Source organism: Asterias rubens, chromosome 5 (genome assembly GCF_902459465.1).
Source record: "Asterias rubens chromosome 5, eAstRub1.3, whole genome shotgun sequence".
Classification (NCBI taxonomy): domain Eukaryota; kingdom Metazoa; phylum Echinodermata; class Asteroidea; order Forcipulatida; family Asteriidae; genus Asterias; species Asterias rubens.
This window is the reverse complement of record NC_047066.1, coordinates 12463449-12476908: the sequence shown is the minus strand read 5'-3', so window position 1 is coordinate 12476908 and position 13460 is coordinate 12463449. Positions and strand designations below refer to the sequence as shown.

Below are 13460 nucleotides of genomic sequence, written 5' to 3'. Positions count from 1 at the left end.
CACCTTAGTATAAAAAGTTGGCTGAAATGTTTCACAAAAATATTACAGGAAAGCTCCATTAAAGAAAGAGGCCAGAATAATACATCCACTTCGTCTTTACCAACTCACGCCTGTTATCTCTAAGTAATTCCATGTCCTAACAGTGCACCCTAATCTTGCAACTGGATCAAGATCAAACCAGTTGGGCTGCTGACTGCTCCAGGCAGAATAAATGCTCATCCATTGAGTTCAATGGCCAAAACATGTATAAACACACACACCCGCTTAAAGGGAAGGTACACGTTTGGTAGTTACTTAAAACAAACATTAACTTAAAAACTGACTTAGTAACGAGCATTGGAGAGCTGTTGATAGTATAAAACATTGGTAATTTCTCACTAAAATAATAAAAGACTTCTATCAGAAGTCTTTTATTCCTATCTGAAAGCACACAAATGCGTCCAACAAGGGTGTTTTATCTTTCAGCATTTTCTCGCAACTTCGATGACCGATTGAGCTCAAATTTTCACAGGCTTGTTATTTTGATGGGATACACCAAGTGACAAGACTGGTCTTTGACAATTCCCAAACGAGTACCTTCCCTTTAAAGAGGTGGACACTATTGGTAATTGTCAAAGACCAGTCTTCTCACTTGGTGTATCTCAACATATGCATAAAATAACAAACCTGTGAAAATTTGAGCTCAATCGGTTGTAGAAGTTGCGAGATAATAATGAAAGAAAAAAACGCCCTTGTCACACGAAATTGTGTGCTTTCTGATGCTTGATTTCGAGACCTCAAGTTCTAAACTTGAGGTCTCGAAATCAAATTCGTGGAAAATTACTTCTTTCTCGAAAACTATGGCACTTCAGAGGGAGCTGTTTCTCACAACGTTTTAAACTATCAACCTCTCCCCATTACTGGTAATAAAGAAAGGTTTTGTGATGATAACTATTTTGAGTAATTACCAATAGTGTCCACTGCCTTTAAAAGCATACATGTAGATTCCGAATTGTGCAAATCGGTGTACTAATGACTGCCATTTGCTTTGAAGTTAAAGCCAAGTGCATTGGTCTGGGTACATTTTTCATGCGAAAATATGTAACTTGACATCACTTTATGTTGGGTTGAGTAGATTGGAATTGTGAGTTAATGTATTTCCTCGTATTCTATTACCTTTCTTCAGACTCCATCACAGAACGCAATACGCACCCCTCAGATCAACCCGATGCGAACACCGCAGATCAATCCAATGAGGACACCCCAGCAGAATCCTGGTCGCACCCCGCAGACTGCCCCAGGGGGCCAGACCCCCCAGCAGGTGGCCATGAGGACCCCCCAGTACCAACCTACCCCCAAGCAGAGCAGCTGGGGCAACAGTACAGCCACCGCCCAGCAGGTCGTCTCTGCTATACAGCAACAACTTCAAAGGACCAGCTCTTCAAGGTAACTGAATAATAATAATAATGTAGTGTTAAGGCCATTGGACACTTTCTGAACAGAACAAAAATTAAAAGTTCACAGATTTACAAATAATTTACAGGGTTTACAGAAGGTAATGGTGAAAGACTTCCCTTGAAATCTTATTCCTTGACATGCTTTACTTTTTGAGAAAACATTAAAACAATTATCAAATCTCGACATCGAGAATAGCGGATTTATTTTAAACACATGTCATGACACGGCCAAATGTACGGAAACGTTATTTTCTCCAGACTCCGATGACCGATTGAGCCTAAATTTTCACAGGTTTGTTATTTTATATATAAGTTGTGATACACGTAGTGTGGGCCTTTGGACAGTACTGTTTACCGAAAGTGTCCAATGGCTGTAAGTAAGGTTTGTTGTGACACTAAATCCCTTTTTAGAGTAGTGGTGGCTCTGAGAAGAGCAGGTTTGTGCTTGATGTTTCGTTCAGTGTGCATCTGGCGAATAACACTGATAAAAACGTCAAGCAGAAACCAGCTCTTCTACTCACAAAAGATATTTCTTACATCGCTTCACCGCAAACCTTACCGAGTTTTCTCCATACTTAGTTCTGTTTTTGAAGCATTATGTACCACAACAATTTTAATAGATTTTAAATTACCAAATTACCCAAATTATGCAAATTTGACATCTATTCAAATCCCTTTTTGTTTTTGCCATAAAATTGTGAAAGCGTTTTGACGAAGCATTTTTGATCAGAGTTGAGACTAACGCATACACCTTCCTCTTTCCACCCTCCAGATCTGGCTCAGCGGCCGTGGACTGGGCGAGCCAAGCTGCTCAGTGGGCTTCCCGTCGACAGGACCACGGCAAGAGTAGCAAGGAACCCTCGGCCAGCCCAGCCAACACAAGCCGTCGCTCTTACCAACCAAGTCCAAGGAGCTACCCACAACCCAGTCCCAAGAGTTACCCGCAACCGAGTCCCAAGAGTTACTCCAGCAGCCGTAGCCCGAAGCAGCGTTACCCAGAGCCCAGTCCCTACCCCGAGCCCAGTCCCATGTCGATCTCTACCACTCCAGCGCCAAGTATGGGCGGGGATGCTACTCCACTCTTCGACGAGACGTAGAATCGCATAATCATTGTCTAAGTATGTCATTATAAATAAATCTACATGAGCAAACTCCACCGTTCAACAAAAACTTGTTGACTCTGAATTTTCTAAATAGGATAAACATTAATCCAACCAAGTGAAAACCAACTTGAAACAGCTGTGATGTTCAACGATACGGGGAAGAAAAAAAAAAACCTTCTTGGATGGATTTACAAACTGCACAATGATGTTTGTTATCTTAATGATAATTATTGGAAATTTATCTGAGAAAACACTTGTACTTAATCCTGGAATTTCTTCAGACACCAACCAGTAATATATATTGAAGCATTGTGTACAGTATTTGAATAGTGGATGTTCATGTTCAACTAGGAGCAAGTTTACGATGCCAACCTTTCGCAGTCACGCATGCGGGAAGTTTTTTACTCGATCGCATCTAGTCGATCGACGAGTCGACACACTCAGTGCATTTTGTAGAGCAGATGATAGGATGATACATTACAGGGCTTTTGGTGATTTGTTGTGCTACATTTTCAGTTGATGTACAAGTAATGACATAGCCATATTGTCACCACCTCTCCTATCTTTCTTGAGAAGAGGCAGGAATTTTATGTATAGTTGACCATGAAATTGCTTTAAAAGTTATGGTAGCGTTGGGAAAATCTGTTATTTGCACAAAAGTTTTACTGGACACAAGATGGCACGGACACTTGCATACGTGTACATTTTTGTGGTTATTGATAAGACAACAAAAATTGTGGTTTTTTTTCTCCCTAAAAGTAGGTTTGTTACACTTTTTGAGCACAATTAAAATTTGTATTTATTTTTATTCTTACAAAGAAAGCATTCATTTCATTTGAAATGTGCCATAATGTGTTAATATCACACTTGAGTATTTTGTAACCATTATTTTTTTAATTTACTTCCATTTTTTTTTTAAGTGAATATTGGCGGACATGATCGACATCCTACATTGCTAAATTTCTGTGTGCTTTATAATCGTACAATTTGCACGATGGATTTAAAATGAGGATTGCTTGCGAGATTTACAGGAAACTTGACCTAAAATTATCTGAGAATTTTGTTTTAAAAGACTAAGTAGTTAGAGTGCTGATTATTGTGTAAAAAGTAAGTTAAGATATTCAGCATGAAAACAAAAAACCGAAGGAAAAGGTTGAAGGTTTAATAGAAAATAAAATGGTTTATTAATTTCCGTTTGTAAATTCTGACCAAGGTCTGCAGTAGACTTGTTAGCGAACTTTACAGTAAATTTTCATCATGACATGTATGATTAAATTTGAGTACAAATCAATTAAAAATAATGTTGTATATTTAAAAAACTTAGTTAACCCTTGTTCGAATGTAAAACTTACCGTTGCTTTCTGTAAGCTACACACTATCAACCTAAAATTGTACATTTTTTAGGTATTTCATGTATTTCGTGAACTAAATTGAGGCTACCTTGCCTCATGCAGTAAAATAATTGTCTGTTTTTGTATTTTAGAGTTTTTTTATGGCCTTTATGAAAGTGAGGTAATATTTTCACGTTTTTTTGTTAGCTGAACCACCCTACCTAAGGTGTAATTATAATTTCCGCGTTTTTTAAATTATTTTATTATTTAACCTTCTGCACTCCAGATCCTCGTGATAACTTCATCCATTTACAATCAACCATTATTACTTCTCCCCTGGTACTTGTTCAATTTTGCCTAAAAGTATGTACACTTGTCAAATTTTGCATGAAAATATGTACAAGGCTAGATAGATAGTCTTGAGTACTTGTCAAATTTTTCCTTAAAAATGTACAAGGCCGTGTGTACTTGTCACATTTTGTCTAAAAATATGTACAAGGCTATTATAGCCTTGTGTACTTGTCAAATTTCGCTCGAAAAAAATCATATAGCCATACATAGCCTTGTGAACTTTTCGCTCGAAAAAAAATCACAAGCCTTGTGAACTTATTTTGTTAACTAACTTTAACAAAACAATACCAAAATAATGTTAACAATTCGAGCTACAAACTGAAAACAAAATTTGACAAGTAAGCCTATCCTGACTGGACTAGGTACGATCCGGTCTCGCTTTTAACATTTTCGGGAAGAATATTAAATAATCTATCCATATATACTATTTAAGGACTGTTGCTGACATTCATAATGGGACAATCTGTTGTGTTTTTGTGACTTGTTTTCTTTCTTTTGGAAGCCATTTTTTACGTACAAATTTCTCTTTTTAAAGTTTGAGTTGCAGCAATTATTTTCAAACAATACGACAGATATGCTCCTCATTTCAGTGTACTTCTACATTATTTATGTCAATATTTTTCAGATAAGGCCGAAAAAGACTGAATTTCAGAAGCCCTTTGGGCTAATTAGTATTCAAACCGAGGTCACGCATGAAAAATCACGCCAACTTGCGCAGATAAATCACAAAGGAGACTTATATTGGGTGCGTTCATATAGCTTCCCCCGGGTCGACCCCGGTGTGTGGCATATTTTTTGTCCAGGACGAACGTGTGCAGATAATAACCCACGTTCGTCCCGAGAAAAAAAAAACGCCACACACCGGGGTTGACCCAGGGAAGCTAAACGAACGCACCCTATAACAAGTGTACTGCGGGTAGACTGTATGGGGACTGGGATTTTGCAGGTCGCGGCTGGCTGTAGCGCCTTGATCAAGGCTAAAGAAGAGCAAGTTTGCGTCCACGGAAAGTTACGACGACACGTTTAACACGTCAAAACGACCGCATGAGTTCGCTCCTCAAAGTAATTCTGCGAAGTGGAACATGAGACAAGGTTTGTCTGCAAGTACTTCCGAAGAGGTGATTTCGTTAGAGTCCAAGAAATCTGAGGATCCTGGAAGACAGGCTGGGGAATCGAACTAAGGAGAAGATTTCCAACGAGGAGGAATCGGAGCTAAGGTAGTTAGTGAGGACTCTATAGCACAAGCTTTGTCTTTCTTCCATAGTAAGGCAAAGAAGTAGGATTCAATATACTTCTAGAAACTATAAGGCTCTACAGGGAAGCCTTATAGTTTCTAGAAGTAGACTCAATAGAGTCCACCATTAATTTGTAAATTCACCAATATTTTGATTAAAGGATAACACTTGTCGAAAGTAATACTGAATTTTCAGGTTGTATTATTAATAAAACCTCAAAGATTTACAAAGGGTTTCCCCATAGCAGATTCTTTTCCAAGGTGTAAGTCTATGTTTATTGAGGGCAAAAAAAATTGACAAAATCTCAAGCATTTTTATCAATTTTCAAGGGCCTAAAAATATGAAGAAAAAAACAGCCGTTTTACCAAATTTTTACCCAAAAATGAAAAAAATGACAAGGGGTAAGTCTAGTTGTTTTATCAAATTTTAACCCCAAAATGAAGAAAAACAATTAGAAGGGGTAAGTCCAGTTGTTTTATCTAATTTTAGCCCAAAATTTGACAAAAACCACAAGGGGTACATTAAGTTCAGTCGTGTTATACAAATTTAGCCCAAAATTGAAAAAAAAACGACAAGGGGTAAGTCCAGAAAAATAACAAATAAATACAAAATCTAATAAGAATAAAAAATAAATTCAAAATAAATAAGTAAGTAAAAATAAAAATAAAAGATGAGGTAAGGATAAACAACAAAAGGAAATAAATAAATAAATAAAAAGTAAACTTGTAGATAAATCAAAGTAGTGGTAAGGGATTACTCTCTTAGATAGTGATGTGGTGTGGTTCATTTTGAGAATAATGTTTGATGAATTTCATGTTTTTCCTGTTGCGCTTGGTATCTTTAACCAGAATTAATCAAAATCACCCAGCAGGTGCATCAATTAATTAATACAACTCATTAACTTTACGCGGCAGACTCTACAATCCGCCGACAGAGGGCGCGATTCCTATTTTAATACCTAGTCAGATACCCTAAATCAAATTCAACGCTGAACGTATGGACGAAGTCTTGCTTGATAAATCACAACCCTTGCATTCAGAAACGCATGCTGGATCAGAATTTCTCAAAAACATGGAGGGAGAGGAGTCATTTGCTTCTTCGAGAGAATTTTCCCCGCATTTGGCTCCATTTTACCGTTTCCTGAAAAAGGAACTGTAGTTATGAAATGCAAGACATGTCCTCACAAAGTAAATGCAAAAAGTAAGTTTGGAATATATATATATTTCATGTGGAAACCGGAGCTTGTAAAGCTGTGTGTGATGGCCCCCTTGACTTGTGCGTTAATTAAAAGGGGTAGGCGGGGTTGGGACGTGGCCAAAGAGGCGGTGGGGGAGGAGGCTGATGCATGATCGCAACACTCTGACTTTGAATATTAAAAATACATTACGCAAATTCAGCTCGATGAATTTGACTCTGATGATGTAAATGACCTGTGACTGATAATTTGTAGTTAGGCCTAAAAAAAAAAAAAAAAGTATTTATAAATAAAATAGTAGACAATTAATTTCATTTTCAATATTAAATTTGGGAAAAGTTTTCGTATGGCGCCACCACTTTTTCATTCGATATGAAATAATATAGTATCTAATTTACCTCAATGAGATATCCCTTTTTGTAAAAATGTGTGAATAAGTGGTGGCGCCATACGGAAAGTTATCCTAATTTTGTAATCTACATTATATCGGCCTACTACTAGGCCTGTCTTAGCCCCATAAATCGGTCCAATCCACTCCGTATCCTTGGCCCCAGCACCACTGATATCAAAACCTTTCGCTTCCTTGAAAAACCATCTGCAACGTTCTGCATCATGAAACTTACCCATCTAAATGCTTCAGAAGTTGCAGATAGCACTACACTTGGAATTGTTCAAATAGGTATCAATGATTTTTAGTAAAAACAGAGTGAATTTTGTGTGTGAATTTTCTCAACTAACGCTCTTTTACTGCTAATGCCGATGTGCCAATTGTCCCCCGACCGTGCGCAGATTTTTTTCCCACCCAGGACAAACGTGTCTGCGCACGATCGGGGGACAATCAGCATATCGCGGCATTAGCGGTAAAAGAGCGGTAGTTGAGAAAATTCACACTCAAAATTCACTTGATTTTTACTCAAAATCATTGATACCTACATGTATTTGAACAATTCCAAGTGTAGTGCTATCTGCAACTTCTGAAGCATTAGATCGGTAAGTTTCATGATGCAGAACGTTGCAGATGGTTTTTCAAGGAAGCGAAAGGTTTTGATATTATCAGTGGTGCTGGGGCCAAGGATACGGAGTGGATTGGACCGATTTATGGGGCTAGGCCTGTCTGTAAGAACAATGATTACCTTTTTTTTTATATCATCCTTTGTAATGATTGCGTTGGCTTACTCCTAGAGTCCTAGAACTATTTCAGTTTCGTCCGGCTATCGTCTCCCGTAACCTCATATCATAGGTTTATATCTCTCACGCGTTAAATGATGATGGTTCAATCATTGTTCAATGAATTTTGGAATCGAAAATCTCTCTTTATTTTAATTTTAATCTCGCCAAAATTAGGCTCTGTGTGTCCTTTGATATCTCAATGTCCGAAGGGGGCGACCAGAGAATCCACTCCGCAGTCTCAAAAAATGTAAATAATTATAAATTCTTACCGTAGTTGGGGACTGAATTACGGTAAGAATTTATAATTATTTACACTTGATCCGTGCTTTGTGTACAAAACATATGGACATATGGACACGCCTCTAGACGTCTGGTTTTCAGACGCGTCTCCGTGCGGCGTGATTTTATAAACGATAGGAAATAAATGATGTTCTACTCACTTTTATTGGTAATAATACGCTCACGAATTTCGTTTTTAGTCATGTTAGATGTTCATCTCGCTTAAAAACAGACTGGATTAAAGGCATAGACCTATAAAAAGGGTTAAATTCTTTAATATTCTTCCCATGTTTTAAACACTCGGCCTGTCTGTTTTGATGTTCCTCTCTTTTCTGCTTAAAAACAAACTGTTAAAAAAAAAAAAACATACGATGTATAAAACGCAAATGTTTTTTGTTAACTGGGTGTTTTTTTTTAATGGATTTTCAAAAGAAAATTTCATGGTAAAAATTCATTCAATTCATTTATTTGCGTCTCGTTTCCGATTCACTTGCCCCAATCAATTAAAACATTGTTTCATTACTTTTTCCAACCCAATACAAATTTGCATAAGTTCTGATTATCTTTGTTCTTTTTAAGTTCAGATTAATTTTCCCCACAGAAGTAAAAAAAAAAAAAAAAAAAAAAAACATACAAAGGCCTTATTGCGTTAATTTGCTTATTCTAGCCTGTTTGTTACCTGCAGCATGAGCAAAAAAATAAATAAATTAAACTACAATATATATCAGTACGTTGAAACCCCTAAATTTGGTAAAAATTTATTGGGGTACGAGTTGACTTGGGTACAAGTTGACTCGGGTACGAGTTGACCTAGGTACGAGTTGACTTGGGTACAGGTTGATTTGGGTACGAGTTGACTTGGGTACGAGTTGAGTTGGGTACGAGATGACCCGAATTCGTGTGGCCAAGGCTAGCTAAATCCTTAGCCACACGTCCATACCATTTCCTCATGCAGCTAAGAAATAACCAAAATTAAAAAAATTCTGGCGCCTCCCCTACGAGCCATCCGGCAGAATAAACCGGATGATTGTGTTCACCTAACTCTTAGCTTGCTTTGTGTGTATTGAAAAGTGAAACAAATTATAAAATTTTAAAAAGAAATTTGTAACGATAACTTTGCTGCCTTTCTCCTCCGACTCTAATTTTCTCGATTCGTACACGGCACCGCCATCTTGGAATATGCGAATCAGCATGACTGAGCTGTGTGTGGAGCGCGAATACAAATCAACGGCTATTTTATGTGAGTTAAGCTTGGGTATTTTTTCGTGAACTATGCAGTGCTCGGCATAAAAAGTACACAAGCTTAATTCACATAAAACAGCCGTTGATTTGTATTCGCGCCCTCACAGGCCCTGTATTCTATAATTGTACTAAAATGGAAATCTTTTTTAGTTGTGGTAAAAAAATCTAAAAGACATTGATTCGATATGAAATAATGTAGTATCTAATTTACCTCAATGAGATATCCCTTCAGGGGTTTCCCTTAACTTTTTTTTTTTAATCGCCCGCCGGGCGAGTCAACCACAATTCTCGATCGCCCGCAAGTTTTTATACACAAAACTTTCAAAACGAAAAAAAAAACGAAAATGAAGCCCTTAAAATTGCTTTTTTGGAGGATTTTATATCTGAATTTTTACCTTAAACTATCCCTTTTCCATCAAAAGCAACTTCAATGACTTCATGGTTAGGGGGTCGGTTGATTTTAACATGTTTTGAACTCTGTTGCAACAAAATCTTCATGAATGAACGATCAGTCAACAACGCACATCGAGAAATAATTCAATGAACTTGCCCTGCAACGTCCTCTGCTGGCAAAAGTTGTCCCTGTTATTGGAATTCCTCCAAGGCTGTACATTGTGGTTAGTCTGCAGGCATTAGGCACAATGTGCGGCAGTTATTTACTCAGTTCGTGAACGTGTACTGCATTGAAGTCTAGTCAAGAACATCGTGAATATGGAATTATCAACAGCCATCAACGGCCACTCACAGCGTGCAGAGTGTTGGTCAGAATGGACTTTGGACGACTGTGTGTGTGTTGTGTATGTGCTGTGCATACTGCATGGTCGTACCAGTGGGCGACCGTGTACATGTATTGTAAGGATACTCGGCACCATGTGGTTTGTGCATCGTGTTTTCAATTGATTGTATGCGTTGTCTTCCTTCTCATTACAGCTGCATTACATGGTGTGTTCTATCATTCATACCTGCGTCTCAACTCTCGCAAGAATGTTGAAGGTCAGCATGAGGTCGTCGGCCAGAAAGACCTAGGACCAATGGTGAGTGAAACACAGGAGTTTTATCTTAGGAAATGTCCAAATTGTTTAGGTTTATTACAGAAATGTCATACTTTATTAAGGGAATCAATGTGTGGTGAAGAGGTTTTCAACTAGTGGATTAATCCCAACGAGGCCTGGTTCTTGATAATTTTACTGAGACGAAGTCAAGAAAAATTATCAAGAACCAGGCCTCGGCGGGTTTAAACCACTAGTTGAAAACAGATTCAACGCACTTTGATTACCATTCATAAATACCTTTTCGGTCAAAAACATCATCACTTTTTGGTCAAAAAGTAAAATAAATGCGAAAATTATAATTGTTAAATGATTAATTTCAACACAACACCCCTCCAGCTATGAAATGGTAAAGTCCTATGAAATGGTAAAGTCCTTCGCCGCCGCCCTCACAAACAACTCCTTATAAGGGAATGCTGTGCGCGTATCGCGTGATGTGGCACAACTGTTTCAGCCGTTGCTCTCGAACAATAGGAATGAAGAAACTGTCTTATGAGAACAGGTGCAAGGTCGCGTGTCACGACGCCCATGATTTAACACTTTTTACCGGTCATAAACAAAGGTTTTTACACACCCTTGTGATGCACTCTCCACCAATAGGAATAGCGAAACTGTCTGAGGTATTTATGAAAGTTGTTTAATTATGTATACTAGTGCTGGGTGAATAGTGAAATTTGGTATTCGGTTATTCGCTGGCCAACTATCTGAAATTAACCTATATTCAAATATATTTTTTCCGTCGCTAGAGGGCGCTATTCGTTTGCGGATTGGTATTAGTTTTAGACAGTGTCACGCAGTTCATTCACAAAAATAACTGAATCTAATTCAAAGATGGCGATTTGCTTTTTCTTTTGATTGTGATTGACTCTACGTAAAGGAAGACTTTCGTAACCTTGAACAAATTATGTCAGAAATGTCATTGTTTTAACTCTTCACGGAGGTGAGCATAGTTAAATACTTGATTTATGCTGTTTTATGCTGTCTTAAGAGAAGTTTCATAAGGAATCAGACAAAACAATCCTATCAATTGTCGCCCGACGTCCGTGGAAAATAGGAATGTCCGGTTACTTGGTTGTAATAACAGGACTATCCGGTTTATAAATAGGTGTTCGTGCCCCTTGCAGATATCCTGTTAAGAAAAAAAAGGCATTCGCGGTTACGGATAGGAAAACCTATTCGCCATTAACCGGATGTTCAAATTATTCGCCCAGGCCTAGTGTATACTGTAACCACCAAAACTTTTGTTTTTATTTTTTCCTGCAGAGGTTTCATTATTTATATTCAACTCTGAATGAATAAAAAGAAAGATGTACAATTAAAATCTGTGAAAAGGGTTCACCACCCACAGGGAAACCTCCGGCCATGTTTAAAATTGGTTTATGAAAAAAAGATGCACAGAAGATGAAATTTATCAGTGATTTATTTCATATGGTTTCTTTTTTAGGAAACAACCTCCAAAATATTTAAGTTCACTGTTTTATTTTATTTCAGGAAAAAAACAAAAACAAATCAGTGTAAAGGGTTTGCCACCTGTAGGGGAACCTCTGGTCAATTATGAAATTGTTTGGAAGATAAATGCAAAATTTTGTTTTGAATAAAAGGTGGTTTATCATTTGGTAATTTTTTGAAAAAAGCAACTCCCAAAGTTCTTTGTTTGTACTTGTTAATTTTATTTCAGAGGTTTTATCCCTTTGAAAACAGCAAAATTCAGTGATAAAGGTTCGCCAACCATAGGGAAACCTCTGGTCAATTCTTTAACTGTGTTTAATTGAAAAATGTACCACTTCATTTTAAAAGGTTATTCTTTTATAATTTGGTAGTTTTTGAAAATTACCCCCCCCCCCCCAAAAAAAAATATTTGAAATAGTTTTATTTCAGAGGCTTTATATTAAACTCTTAAGAAGAGCAAACTTCAGTGATATGGGTTCTCCACCCGTAGGGAAACCCCTGGCCAATTTTTTAACTGTGTTTGATTGAAAATTGCGCCACTTCAATTTTGAAAAAAAAACGTAAGCCCACCAAATACTTTGTTATACAAATAGGTTTGTTTCATTTCAGAGGTTTTATATTTTACCTGTGAAAACGGGAGCAAAAATCGGTGACAAAGGGTTCGCCACCCGTAAGGAAACCCCTGGCCAATTTTTTTTTTTTAATGTTTGGGGAAAAGGGAAACGTTTGTTGTATCAAAATCTTTACCTAGGATGGATTCATCGCTACTGTGACAGGGTTTTGCTTCTTTCTGTTTTCTCAGCAAGTCGAACCAGTAGACCTATTTTGCTGAAACTTTCACTGTTTTATTTCATCTTTCTACCTCTTTGTGAAATCGACCCCAGGATGGTTAGGGTCCAAGGTTCATTTTTTATGTAAAAGTAATTTGTTATTGTTTTTTTTGATTGACAGGCATCAAGAGATTGAGAACTCCTGAAGAGAATCAACATCTTCGGATCGGTCTACACTGAGATGAACTCAAGGCAAGAGCTCACTGGAACAAGGAGATGAAATCACCACCGACGACGACGACAACGACGACCACCTGATGCCAGAGAGATGTCTTATTGATGAGGAGGCCGATTTTTTAACAGTGTTTATTAACTGAAAAATGAGCCACTTCATATAAGGTGATTTATCATTAGGTAAGTTTTTAACAAGCCCCCAAATATTTGGTTTTATATTTTAACTCTAAAACAGAAGAGCAAAAATTCAGTGACAAAGGGTTCGCCACCCGTAAGGAAACCCCTGGCCAATTTTTTAACTGTGTTTGATTGAAAATTGCGCCACTTCAATTTTGAAAAAAAAAACGTAAGCCCACCAAATACTTTGTTATACAAATAGGTTTGTTTCATTTTAGAGGTTTTATATTTTACCTGTGAAAACGGGAGCAAAAATCGGTGACAAAGGGTTCGCCACCCGTAAGGAAACCCCTGGCCAATTTTTTTTTAATGTTTGGGGAAAAGGGAAACGTTTGTTGTATCAAAATCTTTACCAAGGATGGATTCATCGCTACTGTGACAGGGTTTTGCTTCTTTCTGTTTTCTCAGCAAGTCGAACCAGTAGACCTATTTTGCTGAA

The 13460-nt window shown here is 37.5% G+C and overlaps 1 protein-coding gene and 1 long non-coding RNA gene across 2 annotated transcripts in view; both read left to right on the top strand.

Annotated features, from left to right (window-relative positions):
- Nucleotides 1-4001, top strand: part of LOC117289980 (transcription elongation factor SPT6-like) — a 48269-nt gene extending 44268 nt beyond the window's left edge. Inside the window, exons 38-39 of the mRNA XM_033771183.1 lie at nt 1166-1425; nt 2209-4001. Coding sequence (XP_033627074.1) covers nt 1166-1425; nt 2209-2533 — 585 coding nt within the window. The 3' untranslated portion in view covers nt 2534-4001. The remainder of the gene's footprint in view (nt 1-1165; nt 1426-2208) is intronic.
- Nucleotides 4002-6527: 2526 nt separating this feature from the next.
- LOC117289984 lies at nt 6528-12830 on the top strand. The gene is made up of 3 exons (XR_004519017.1): nt 6528-6656; nt 10273-10376; nt 12792-12830. It is a non-coding gene; the product is annotated as an uncharacterized LOC117289984 (long non-coding RNA).
- Nucleotides 12831-13460: the final 630 nt, after the last annotated feature.